Genomic DNA, 12668 nt, shown 5'->3' with positions numbered 1-12668 from the left:
AGTGACAAGGAAGAAGGCTTTAATTGGGTGCTGCAGCCCGGGAGATGGGAGCTCAGTCTCAAATTAATCTCTCTGATCAACTAAAACTAGGGGTTTTTATAGCAGGGAAGAAATTTAACAATGTGTAGGAAAACAGGAACTACGGTGGGACAAGGAAGCAACCATGATGAACGTGGGGTCAGGCATTTTATTGTCTGGATGTGGTGACCTGGTAAGTTTCAGTTCTTTGATACTTTGAGAGGTCTGAAGGCCCTTTCCTGAGAAAGGAACTCAGATAAAACAAATGTAAGTTTCAAGCTTTAAGACCAGAAGGGTCAATTTCTGTTTATCCAAAAAACTATCTATGGAACAACTGGGTCAGTTTCAGAGAGTTCCTTTCATGGCCCAGTTTGTTAGAGGCCTTCCTGCAGCTGAGGCCACACTGCCCTTCCTTAGGAAGCACACAGAAGCCAGCCCCAGGGAGCAAAGCAAAACCACCCCTAGGCTGAGCCTCCGTAGCCTACAGGTGGCTGCATGTAGCTGCCTTAGGGGCACCTGCCAGCCTCTCAATGATGAAGGCAAGCAAAGTGGAATGGTGAACAAAGATATCTTAAGATACACTACAGCACTAGTCACTAAAAATATGATAGACAGTCTTTTGTTCAAATAACTATCACGGTAAGTTTTTTAAAAAAATAAAATCTGTCCAATCTGATGTTATTTATAAAATATATTTGTAAAGTGTGTTCATAACACGCTCCCAAAAAGCATTTTAGTAGAAGTCATTTTGGTTTTGGATAAATTTGATATCTTTAAGTTCAGTAAATGATCAAGGACAGATACAATATAATTTTAGTAGTTTACATTGTCATCTTTTCTTATTTATTTTTGCAACGGAGTCTCACTCTGTCACCCAGACTGGAGTGCTGTGGAGCCATCTGGGCTCACTGCAACCCCTACTTTCTGGGTTCAAGTGATTCTCCTGCCTCAGCCACCCAAGTAGCTGAGATCACAGGCACGTGCCACCATGCCCAGCTAATTTTTATATTTTTAGTAGAGATGGGGTTTTGCCATGTAGGCCAGGCTGGTCTGAATTCTTGGCCTCAAGTGATCTGCCTGCCTTGTCCTCCCAAAGAGCTGGTATTACAGGCATGAGTCACCACGCCCCACCTGCTGTCTTTTCTTAAATTAATTAATCCTATAAATTGCAACCCTATTTGCCAGTGAAACCACTGCAAAGATATGGGTACTTTGCCAGTGAGACCACTGCAGAGATAGGGTAATAAAACTGACAGCTCCTTACAGAAAGTTTCCATGTGTTGTATGATTTCATTCAGGCATACTCCTTTTGCTTCCCTTTCACCAGTTAAGAAATGGAATGCCTCTATCTATATCACATCAACACTGTCAGAAAAAACATTACAAAGGAGATAATATGGGAAAGAATGTGAAATCCGAGTCAAGGACTCCTGCTACTCATGCTGTATTCCGAGTGTAATTTAAACTTTAGATGACCCTAAAGTTTGCAGTGTCTGCAAACCAAACCTGCTCTGCAACACGGACTTAGCTGGAGCCCCTCCCCAGACCCAATCCACCAGCCTCTCTTGGGAAGCAGCTTAGCAGTATCCATTTCTCAGAGCCTTCCCAAGTTAACTGGAGCCTCTCTTCTCACTCCCTCATATCATGCCTATGCTTTCACATCCTGTCTAATTTGCCTTTGAGGGATTCAGTTATTCTTCTACTAATTTTTAAGCATCTATGCTTTTTCTAGGTTACTTTGCCTCTTTCTATACCCATTTGCTAAAATCATATAACAACAACTATATTGAAATAAAAAGAATACATCCCTTGGTCATTTAATCTCTTACTTATCAACTCAAGAAATACTTACAGAGCATCAGTTTTATGCTACCAGGCTCAACTGACATGATCCTACGGGGTTAGCAGACATTTAACAACCAGAAAAAAAAAAGGTATATGAACAAAAACTGTGGTGTGCTATGCTGTGGAAAAATAAGTCCGAGTCTTACAAAAGAGAATGTAGGAGGATCCTGTCTTAGACCAGAGGTGATCAAGATAACCTCAGCAAGAAAGTATCATTTTGAGCTGAGACCCTGTATTAGTCCATTCTCGCATTGCTACAATGAAATGCCAAAGACTGGGTCAATCACAAAGAAGAGGTTTAACTGGCTCATGGTTCTACAGGCTGTACAGGAAGCATAGTGGTTTCTGCTTGGCTTCTGGGGAGGCCTCAAGAGACTTATAATCATGGTGGAAGGCAAAGCCCTAGCAAGCACGTCTTACATGGCAGGAGCAGGAGCAAGAGAGAGAGGGGAGATGCTACACACTCAAACAACCAGATCTCATGATAACTCTATCAGGACAACAGCACCAAGGGGATGGTGCTAAACCATTCATGAAGGACCTGCCCCCATGATCCAATCACCTCCCACCAGGCTGCACCTCAACACTAGGTATTACAATTCAACATGAGATTGGGTGGGGACACAGATCCAAACCATAATGATGTGACTGTACGTGTGTGCCTGGGTTGGAGTGGATGCTCTAGATGGAGAGAAGAGCATATACCAAAACACTGAAGCAAGAGAGAACTGTCTGCAGGATTGAAAGCCAATGAGCAACAGGAGGGCAGTTTAGAACAAGACTGCAGAGGTAACTGTGCCCAGCCTGCGGTCAAGAAGCTGGTGTTTCTTTTGTTTTTCAGTGCAGTAGGAATGGATCCACTCATGGATTTTCATTAATAAGTAAAATCAGATAAATACAGTGAAGGCATTTCGTCTTCCCAATTCCCACAGGCAGAACTTTGAAACAGCCAGAAGTGATGTGCAGGTAAGTGGGAATAATGATTAATCACTTGGTCTCTATGGTGAAAGCGGGGGGGTCAAGCTTTCCTCTCCACTTTTCTACCCCCTCTCCCCGGTTTCTGACTTATATCCTCACTCTGGCAGACTGAAAAATCAACATGAGATCACTTAAGTGGTGGATGCAGGAGGGACCTTTCCTGAGAGAAACACTCTGCCCTTCTCTGCACCGCAGGAGAGTGATGTGTGTGGCTGGAGAGTTAGGAGAAGCACAGGCTTCTGGCTCCTCTCCTCCTTCCCCAGGGGTCTACTTACCCACGGATTTCTGGTCTGCTGTGGGTATAGGCAATCCCACCAGGAAGAATGTCACAATATCAAGTCCTTGCCTCGCAGCAGGCATCAGGAATTTTCCATGCTGCCTGTGACTTGATGGGTCATCTTTTCTAATTCTGGGGTGCAAGACGTTTGGCCAAATCCAAGCCAGTACCCTCCAAATCATCTTTTTATCAGTAATACAGATGGTATTTTAAGCTATCCCTACCAGATTTCTTTTTGTTCCTTTCAGTTGGGTTTGAATTTGGATGGGGAAAAATTTGTATTTATTGGGTCCCATAAAACCCCAAAAGGACTTTTTTCGGACATGGTTCAAGGACAACAAGCCTATGTACTGCCTTCATTGTACCACCTTCTGAGTTGGTTTTCCTGATCTTCATGGATCCTGATATCTGCTAAGATACACTTAGCTTTGAAATCACTGAAATAATGATACATAAAGCTGATGCCTGTCAATCTCAAACTCATGGGATCATTATGAGGATAAACTGAGTTAGCAGGCATGAATGGATTGTGAAACCTATTTATTTTTTATTTTTTGAGATGGGGTCTTGCTCTGTCGCCCAGGCTGGAGTGCAATGGCATGATCTCGGCTCACTGCAAGCTCCGCCTCCCAGGTTCACGCCTCCCGGCATTCTCTTGCTTCAGCCTCCCAAGTAGCTGGGACTACAGGCGCCCGCCACCACGCCCGGCTAATATTTTGTATTTTTAGTAGAGACAGGGTTTCACCGTGTTAACCAGGATGGTCTTGATCTCCTGACCTTGTGATTTGCCCACCTCAGCCTCCCAAAGTGTTGGGATTACAGGAATGAGCCACGGCGCCCAGCCATGAAATCTATTATATACTAAATGATAAGTCACAAAAATAAAAAAGACAGTCTTTTAAACATAAACTTTTTTCACAATAAATACTACATCAATATATACACTGATTTCCTCAATTATGATGAGCTAAAATGATCACTCATATTAATGCATCAAAGAACATTTTTGCTATTAAAATGAAAAAATAATTTCATTTCAAAATATTTCAAAAAAGAATAATTTACTTCATAAACAAATAATTTCCCAGTAGGAAGTGGTTAAAACATACATGATTAGATTAGGCTAAATGTTATCTTACTGCTGCTTCCCCAGTTATTTAAAATATATATCAATATCCAGTAATAGAAGATTAAAAGCTAACCATTTCTCTGTTAATAAATGGTCAAGAGTATGGGTCATCAGGTACGTTTATTTAGGTAATTTTAGAGTTTTTCTCTGTTTTGTTTTTGTCAATATCCAGCAAAAGAGAAATTAAACACTTCACATAGTGTAGTAACATTGTACTAGTTTTCTCTTGCTGTGTAACAAATTTCCAATGAATGATCACTAACTGCTTAATGACAAAACACAGCAGTTTAAACAATATAGATGCTTTTTGATTTATGAAGAGAGTTGAAAATGCATTTAATACACCTCACCCATCTAATGCATAGCTTGGTTTAGCCCACCTTAAATATGCTCAGAACCCTTACATCAACCTACAGTTGGGCAAAATCATCTAACACAAAGCCTATTTTACAGTGTTGAGAGTCTATAAAATGCAAATGGGATTTCAGAAAATACCACTACAAGGGTGATATTTTAATAACCCTCCATGACCACTGTGCATTCACAGACAGCCTGCGGTCACTCGCATATCTGCATTCTTTCCTAAGTTTTAAAAATCCTTTTCAAATGATTATATTAATATAAGGCTGAAATAAATGTCATTAAAATGCCATCTAATAACATTTTCCCAGCTTCCTATGAATAATCACTAATTGTTTAATGACAAAACATTTATCTAAGGAAATATCTACAAAGGCTATCTAGCAAGGGTTTACTTTCTTGCTAAATGAAAGATTCTTAATGGGAAAGTCCTTAATGGAGAATTCCTAATTGCTAGTTTCCAAAATGAATTAATTTTAAATCCTTGTTAAGGATAGATCTACCAGGGTTTCCTGACCTCCTAAAAAGGGCAATGTTACTTATTACCATGATAAATTAAAACAAACAATACTTATCAATGAAGTATTTTATAGAATTATAAGCTTAATGGTAACATTTAGTATTATGATTCTTCCTTGATCACTTATATCTTTTTTCCCAAATAAAAGTGCCCCCAAGATTTAACTACTAGAGTTAATATAGTTAGCTTAGAATCATTCATCTTACCTTCATGATAACCTAAAGTTACATTCACTAAATGCACTCAAATATTTTATATGCAAACAAAGGTTGATAACTCTAAAGGTCTTCTAAAAAATCAATATCATTAAAAATTAAAGATGTCTTATTTTAACATACAGATATGACCCATGTATATTATTCTATACTCACGAACACTATAACTAAACTAATATTGCATAGTATTTTTATAGAATGAAAATATAATAAGGAAAAAGCATAATAAGGTACTCTACTACACTGATTTAATAACCGTGTTCCTGACTGATTTAACTATTATATAATGGCTAACAGAATATTTTAGAATCTTTATACTCAGCATCAGTTGTTACAATGTCCTAAATATTACTTTATATTCAACAGATGTCTTTCCTGGAAATTGTGAAAATTTATCTTACATCGAGTTTTAATTCTAAGAGTAGAATTGGATTTGTGAGATACTAGTACTTTGGGCTCTTTCTAACCCCAGCTGGGCAGATAAAACCAGGCTCAGCCTTATCTGAATTCAGATTAATTCTCTTTGTCAACATTTTGCTCTAGTCTTCTCTCTTTTAAATTTTTAATATTCTTTGGTGTCCTTATGCGTTCATCTTGTGATGTTTTACTGGCTTTCTCGCCTAATGTTATCTGGGCATTTTTGAATATATCATTTGTAGTTAGTTTTACTGTTTTCTACAGTGAAACATTAAAGTATGATGAGGTGTTGCAATGACAGTACATGTAAAATAATAAAGATGCCATTGCTACACTGTTGAGGATCTGAGCAGAGCAAGCCATGCCAAACTTTATTAATTTGAAAAATTATGGTTTTCCCTATATTCTGACTAACAACTGAATAGGTGATAGAAAAGCAATTACACTGAGTTTGGGTAAATAATTATATGGTAGTTGTTACAAGTTCAAAACTATGCAGATCTCTACAAATGCTCAAAGCCCTATTTAACTTTACCATTTCAGCATCAAAGGGCTCAAAAAAGTTCTTTTATAGACATATTGCTTCTTTGGGATGTTAATGTTCAAGAAAATACATTGGTTTATATATGAAAATAATAAAAAGAAATTGGTTTCCATTCTTTTGGATAAATACCTAAAAGTGGAATTGTTGGATCATAAGGAAGTTTGATTTTTAATTTTTAAAGGAATTTCCATACTGTTTTCCATAGTGGCTGCACCATTTTGCATTCTTATCAACAGTGCACGAGGGTTCCAATTTCACCACACCCTCGCCAGTATTTGTTGTCTTTTGTTTTTTGGTAATAGCCATCTTGACAGGTGTGAGGTAGTAGCTTATAGTGGTTTTGATTTGCGTTTCCCTGATGATTAGTGATGCTGAACACTTTGGCCATTGTATGTCTTCTTTGGAGAAATGTCTGTTCTGATGTTTTGTCCATTTTTAATCAGGTTATTTGTCTTTTTGCTCTTGAGTTATAGGAGTTCCTTATATATTTTGGAAATGAACCCCTTATCAGTTATATAGTTTGCAAATATCTTATCCCGTTTCATGGGTTGCCTTTTCACTCTGCTGATTATTTTCTTTGCTGCAGAGAGGCTTTTTAGTATAATGTAGTCCCATTTGTCTATTTTTGCTTTGGTTGCCTGTGCTTTTGATATTCAAGAAATCATTGCCAAGATCTATGTCATGAAGCTTTTCCCCAGATGTTTTCTTCTAGAAGTTTTACAGTTTTAGGACTTATGTTTAAATCTTTAATCCATTTTGCATTCATTTTTATGTATGGTTTAAGATAAGGGTCCAAATTCATTCTTTTGCATGTGAAAATCCAGTTTTCCCAGCACCATCTGTTGAACAGACTATCTTTTCCTAATTTGATATTCTTAGCACCCTTGTCAAAGACCAGTTGATCACACATGCATGGATTTTTTTCTGGGATCTCTATTCTGTTCCAGTGGTCTATATGCCTTTCTTTATGCCAGTACCATGCTGTTTAAATTATGATAGCTTTGAAATATATTTCAAAATCAGGAAGCAGGACGCCTCTAGCTTTGTTTTTCTTTCTCAAGACTGATTTGGCTGTTTCAGGTCTTTTGTGGTTCCACATGAATTTTTGGATTGTGTTTTCTATTTCTGTAAAAAATATAACATTGGAATTTTGATGGGAATTGCACTGAATCTATAGATCACTTTTGGTACAATGTACATTTTATTAATACTAAGTCTTGCAATTGATGAACATGGGAGGTCTTCTCATTTGTTTGTGTCTTTAATTTTTTCATCAGTTATTTTATAGTTGTCACTGTATAAGCCTTTCATCTTCTTAGTTAAGTTTATTTCTAGATATTGCATTCTTTTTGATGTTATTGAAAATGGCATTGTTTTCCTAATTTCCTTTTCAGATAGTTTGTTGTTTATCCAAAAGAATGGAAATCAGGAACTGGAAGAGATATCTGCACTTTCATGTTCATTGTAGCACTATTTATAGTAGTCAATCAAGATGTGGAAAAAAACCTAAATGTCTACAGACAACAAATGAATAAAGAAAATGTATATCAATACAGTAGAATATTATTCAACCTTGAACAAGAAAAAAATTCTGCAATGTGAGACAACATGGATAAACCTTGAGGACATTATGCAAAGTGAAATAAGCACAAAAGGACAAATATTGCATGCTTCCACTTATATGAGGTATCTACAGTAGGCAAACTCATTGAACAAAGAGTGGAATGGTGGTTACCAGGAGCTGAGGAAGTGAGAATGGGTGCTATTAAACAATGGACTTCACATTTCAATCAAGCAGGATGAGTAAGTTCCAGAGAGCTGCTGTACAACATTGTACCTATTGTTAATGATATCGTATTGTACAATTAAAATCTGTTAAGAGGGCAGATCTTGTGTTAATTGTTCTTGAAATAAAATTTAAAATAAATAAAACATGAAATCTTGTATTTTAAAATCTTTCAAATCAGTAAGAATTAAAGCATATGTTAATTTACAATTTACTGTTTCAAAACATATAGGATAATTACAAAAGTAAGAAATCAAACTCACGCACCTAAGGTAATTACATCATTTATGTCATTCCGCATTGAGAATAATGACCCAAAGTCTAACCAGCATCTTCCAATTAAGGCCTGGCATTTTCTGTAGCTTAGTGACTTTGGGTATCTTGCCTTTTGATTCCATAAATGTTAGTGGTAGTTTTTCTTATTTTGTTAAAGACAGCACTAAAGAATCCCAAATACTCGCTACCAATTAGTAACAGGTTCCTAACTGAAGCAAATGCCATGCTCAATGACCATATCTCACTAGAAAGGGCAGGGGATGGGCAGCTGCAGTGATGGCCAGAAAGGCTGTGCTGATCTCTGTGGGAAGCCCTTCTCCATCAGTGAAATGGACTCAGCTGCTGGCACAACTTAATTTAATCCAAATTTATAATACCTCAAAGTTGTTTTACATGCTACATGACAAGAGTATAAAGTAGACATATTGTCACTTTACAGTCAAACCGTTTACAAAATTAATTCACCCATATTTCATAAATAATGCACATCATTCATTCCAGATAAAGTCTGTCCTTGTTCAGCACGTGCTGGGCTGTGGGTGGCTTCTCGTCACTCCCAGGCCCTTCCATGGGCCTCCTACCCAGGACACTGCCTCTCTTAACCTTCTACATAACTGACGGTCCTACAGCAGGCTGATGCAGGGCTCTCTATTCAGTTCTCTCTGGCAAATCCCATAGTTTATAATTTGAGGACTTTAACACTGCTTCAGTCTCCAAAAAATGTTAGAGTATTTTACATTTAGATATTAAAATGTATATGATGTGCAAAAACATGCATCCTGTTAGTTGTGCTACTTTCATAAAGTAACATTGTCCAATGGAACTAAGTACTATTGTGATGCTGTAGAAATAGTGATTTTATAAATTTTAACTAAGAAATCACAACTTAAATTGGATTAATTTAAATATATTTATATAATTGTTCATATATTTATAATATATGTAATTTAACAGCTTATATCATATATCTATATTGATTACATTCATATTAATATATCAAATATGCTAACACCATTTCAAACTATATTTTGATTTGATTGGTATTTTACCTCTTTGCATATGTAAAAACAAATATTTATTTATGATGTCAATAAAATAAATAATGTATCTACTGGCTAGAACTATAGTGGGATAGAAACAGTTGCATAGAAAGTGAAGAAGAATAATAGAAGGTGTTTCAGAATGAATGACTTCAAGCATTGCTCTCAGAAAGAGCCTGTGCAGAGGTGGAGGTTGCAGTGAGCCAAGATTGCGCCACTGCACTCCAGCCTGGGCAACAGAGTGAGACTCCGTCTCAAAAAAAAAAGGAAAGAAAGAAAGAGAGAAAGAGGAGAAAGAAGGGAAAGAAGGGAAAGAAGAGAAAGAAAGGAAAGAAAGGAAAGAAAGAAAAGAAAGAGCCTGTGCATATATCACACCTTCAGATGCATGTAAGCAACAGACTGACCTGCCTGCAATGTTCTCTGCAATATTTTTATCTCACTGTAGCTATCTTGTTAAATTAAGACATTCTACATTTAGCATTTTTTCAAAAGTACACAAAATATTATCAAAGAATACAAAATTATGTAGCAGTCTTTAAAACATAAGAATGTTTAAAATAGAATATGAATTCCTCAGGATTGATGTTTTAGTTACTAAATCTGTTGCTGAATGCTGAAGTGTGTACATGAATTTACTGTATATCAGCATAGGGTTTTTAAAAAATGAAAGTGTAACTTGATTACCACTGTAAATAAAAAAGTTTTTAAATGAGTGTCATTTAAATATTTATGAATTAATGAAATTAAGAAAATGATTTATACCATTTTACAAACTGAATTAAATAATCAGCAAATAATCCTGACTCAATCAACCACAAACTAAAGACTATTACAATATTCCCACTATTTCGAGATGACTAATGAAAAAATTACAGCAAAAACACAAAACCAACACACTATAGTTCACAATGAGGTTTAAGGAAAAGGGAAAAACGTAAATGCTACATATATATTTTGCTCCTGAAATTCACAGCCAGACAGCAAAGAAATGAATGTTAATTACATTAAAGGAAACTCCTATCAATACAATATAGACTAAGTGATACAGTGAACAAAACAAGAACATGCTTACCAGAAAATAATGATACTTACTGGAGAAAACCACATCACTTTAAGAATCCAAATTGTAAGAGCTAAATTCACAACGAGGATGACGAGTAAAAGAAGAACAAACAAGTAGAGACAGCGCTTTCTCCAGCCATAAATGCCAATTTTGTAGACATACTGATTCTCTGGCCTCTCTATGCAGATGCCTTCTGTGGCTGTAGTGTACTGCTCACGCACCATCTGCCACGGAGTGTGTTCACGAGAGGAGAGAGAAAGAGACAGAGAGGGAATGAGGGAGGCAACTTGTTTAATACTGATTTACTATGAGCCTGAAAACATATTTTTCATCCCAGTCATAGATTTCCAAAATTAATGATTTTTAAAAAGATAATTAAATATTATTTTGAAACATGTCACTGTGTTTCAATCACAGGGAGATATTTAACCTGCCATTTAAAATATTTTACGTATGATAAACGTTTGAAATCTAGTGACCATATTTTCAAATGTTAATAAATTCAGATGTTAATAAATTCTCTGTATCTATCTATCAGAATTCTTCAGGGTTAAACTTGGAACTGAAACATTAACCTAAAATAATCAAGTTACCGAGTTCTACAAAGGTTAATTGGGAGGAAAATCAAACTGGTATGTGTAAATTTAAAAAGGAATCCGCAGCCAGGCGCAGCAGCTCACGCCTGTTAATTCCAGCACTTTGGGAGGCTGAGGTGGGCGGATCACGAGGTCAGGAGATCGAGACCATCCTGGCTAACACGGTGAAACCCCGTCTCTACTAAAAATACAAAAAATTAGCCAGGCATGGTGGCAGGCGCCTGTAGTCCCAGCTATTCAGGAGACTGAGGCAGGAGAATCGCTTGAACCCAGGAGATGGAGGTTGCAGTGAGCCGAGATCGCGCCACTGAACTCCAGCCTGGAAGACAGAGTGAGACTCCATCTCAAAAAAAAGAAAAAGAAAAAAAGAAAACTTAAAAAATTATTCATTTTTCCCTTTATACAAATAACAGAAGTACTTTTTAGCTATGAAGCTAAAATTGGAGATTATGACTTTCCTGATTGTAAATGTAGTAAAAAGATGAATCAGAATACAAATACTCTTCTCTGGGATTTTTTGTGCAAAAGTCACACATTTATTTTTAGGGGTGATTTGGAGTTGTCCTTATTAAAAATAAGTTATGGTCTAAAACAAATCTTTAAATCTCCTTCCAATTTAACAATAGGCATTTTCACATATTCTGATTATCTACAATGAGGCTATTCATCACATAGTATTTTCAAATATCCAGGACTGACAGCCAACATTATTCAACCCCTAAATGTTTAATGATTTCGTAAGCGCATTATTCATTGACTCATTTCTTTGAACTCCTCCAGTCTTCCTTATATTAGAGCCAGTGGCTCGAACCAAACTACCAGATGTATTCCTGATGGTTCTCTCTTCCCTCAAGCCCCACATCAGCAAGTCCTATCAATTCTACCTTCCATATATATCTGAAATCTGTCTACATCTCTACATTTCCATTGCTGCCACACTAGTTTAGGTTACTCTGAATGCTCATAACTACACTGCTGAAAAATCCACTTTCATTCTTTCCCTTCTTGAAAACCATTCCCCACCCAGCAGTCAATGTGTAAAATGTCAGTAAGCTCCTGTCACTCTATTTTTCCAAACCTTCTGATGGCTTTTCGCCACAGTGACAATGTCCAAACGCCTCTATCACCTACAAGACCCTATATGAGCCGGACTTCGCTGATGTCTTTGGCTTCATCTACTACCACTGTGTCCTTTGCTCACAAGACTGAAGCAAAGAGTAGATACTCTTCAACAGACCAGGCTAATTCTCACCCCAGGACCTTTGTCCTGGACTTGGTCTGCCCCTGCTGGTCCTGCTCATCTTTCAGTAGCAGCACACATGCCATCTCCTCAAAGCAGCCTCCCTCTCTGGACATGCAGTCACTCTCAACCTCTTCCCTCTATTATATTGATTTCAAAGTGCTTATCATTTGAAATAATGGCTCCAGAATTTCTATAAAGGACAGACTAGGAGAGTGCAATTGGATGGGGAAGGGTGGCCACGGAGTCTGAACCAAAAGCAAGCACAGACTTACAATATTGCTACAGGTGAATACAACTAGCAAAGTTTTCTAAGAACACATGTGAGTATATTTCTATTTCTACATATTCCCAGTCCTATATA

At 37.0% G+C, this 12668-nt stretch overlaps 1 protein-coding gene across 4 annotated transcripts in view; it reads right to left on the bottom strand.

The window, feature by feature from the left end:
- The window catches only part of SGCG (sarcoglycan gamma), a 166105-nt gene that overhangs the window by 111685 nt on the left and 41752 nt on the right, over positions 1-12668 (bottom strand). For all 4 annotated transcript variants that reach the window (XM_055359672.2, XM_063697193.1, XM_004054250.5 and 1 more), the window contains one exon: positions 10498-10692. In XM_055359672.2, coding sequence (XP_055215647.2) covers positions 10498-10692 — 195 coding nt within the window. The remainder of the gene's footprint in view (positions 1-10497; positions 10693-12668) is intronic.

Source organism: Gorilla gorilla, chromosome 14, assembly GCF_029281585.2.
Source record: "Gorilla gorilla gorilla isolate KB3781 chromosome 14, NHGRI_mGorGor1-v2.1_pri, whole genome shotgun sequence".
NCBI classification, from domain to species: Eukaryota; Metazoa; Chordata; class Mammalia; order Primates; family Hominidae; genus Gorilla; species Gorilla gorilla.
The sequence above is the reverse complement of the archived record's forward strand: the minus strand, read 5'-3'. Positions and strand labels throughout refer to the sequence as shown.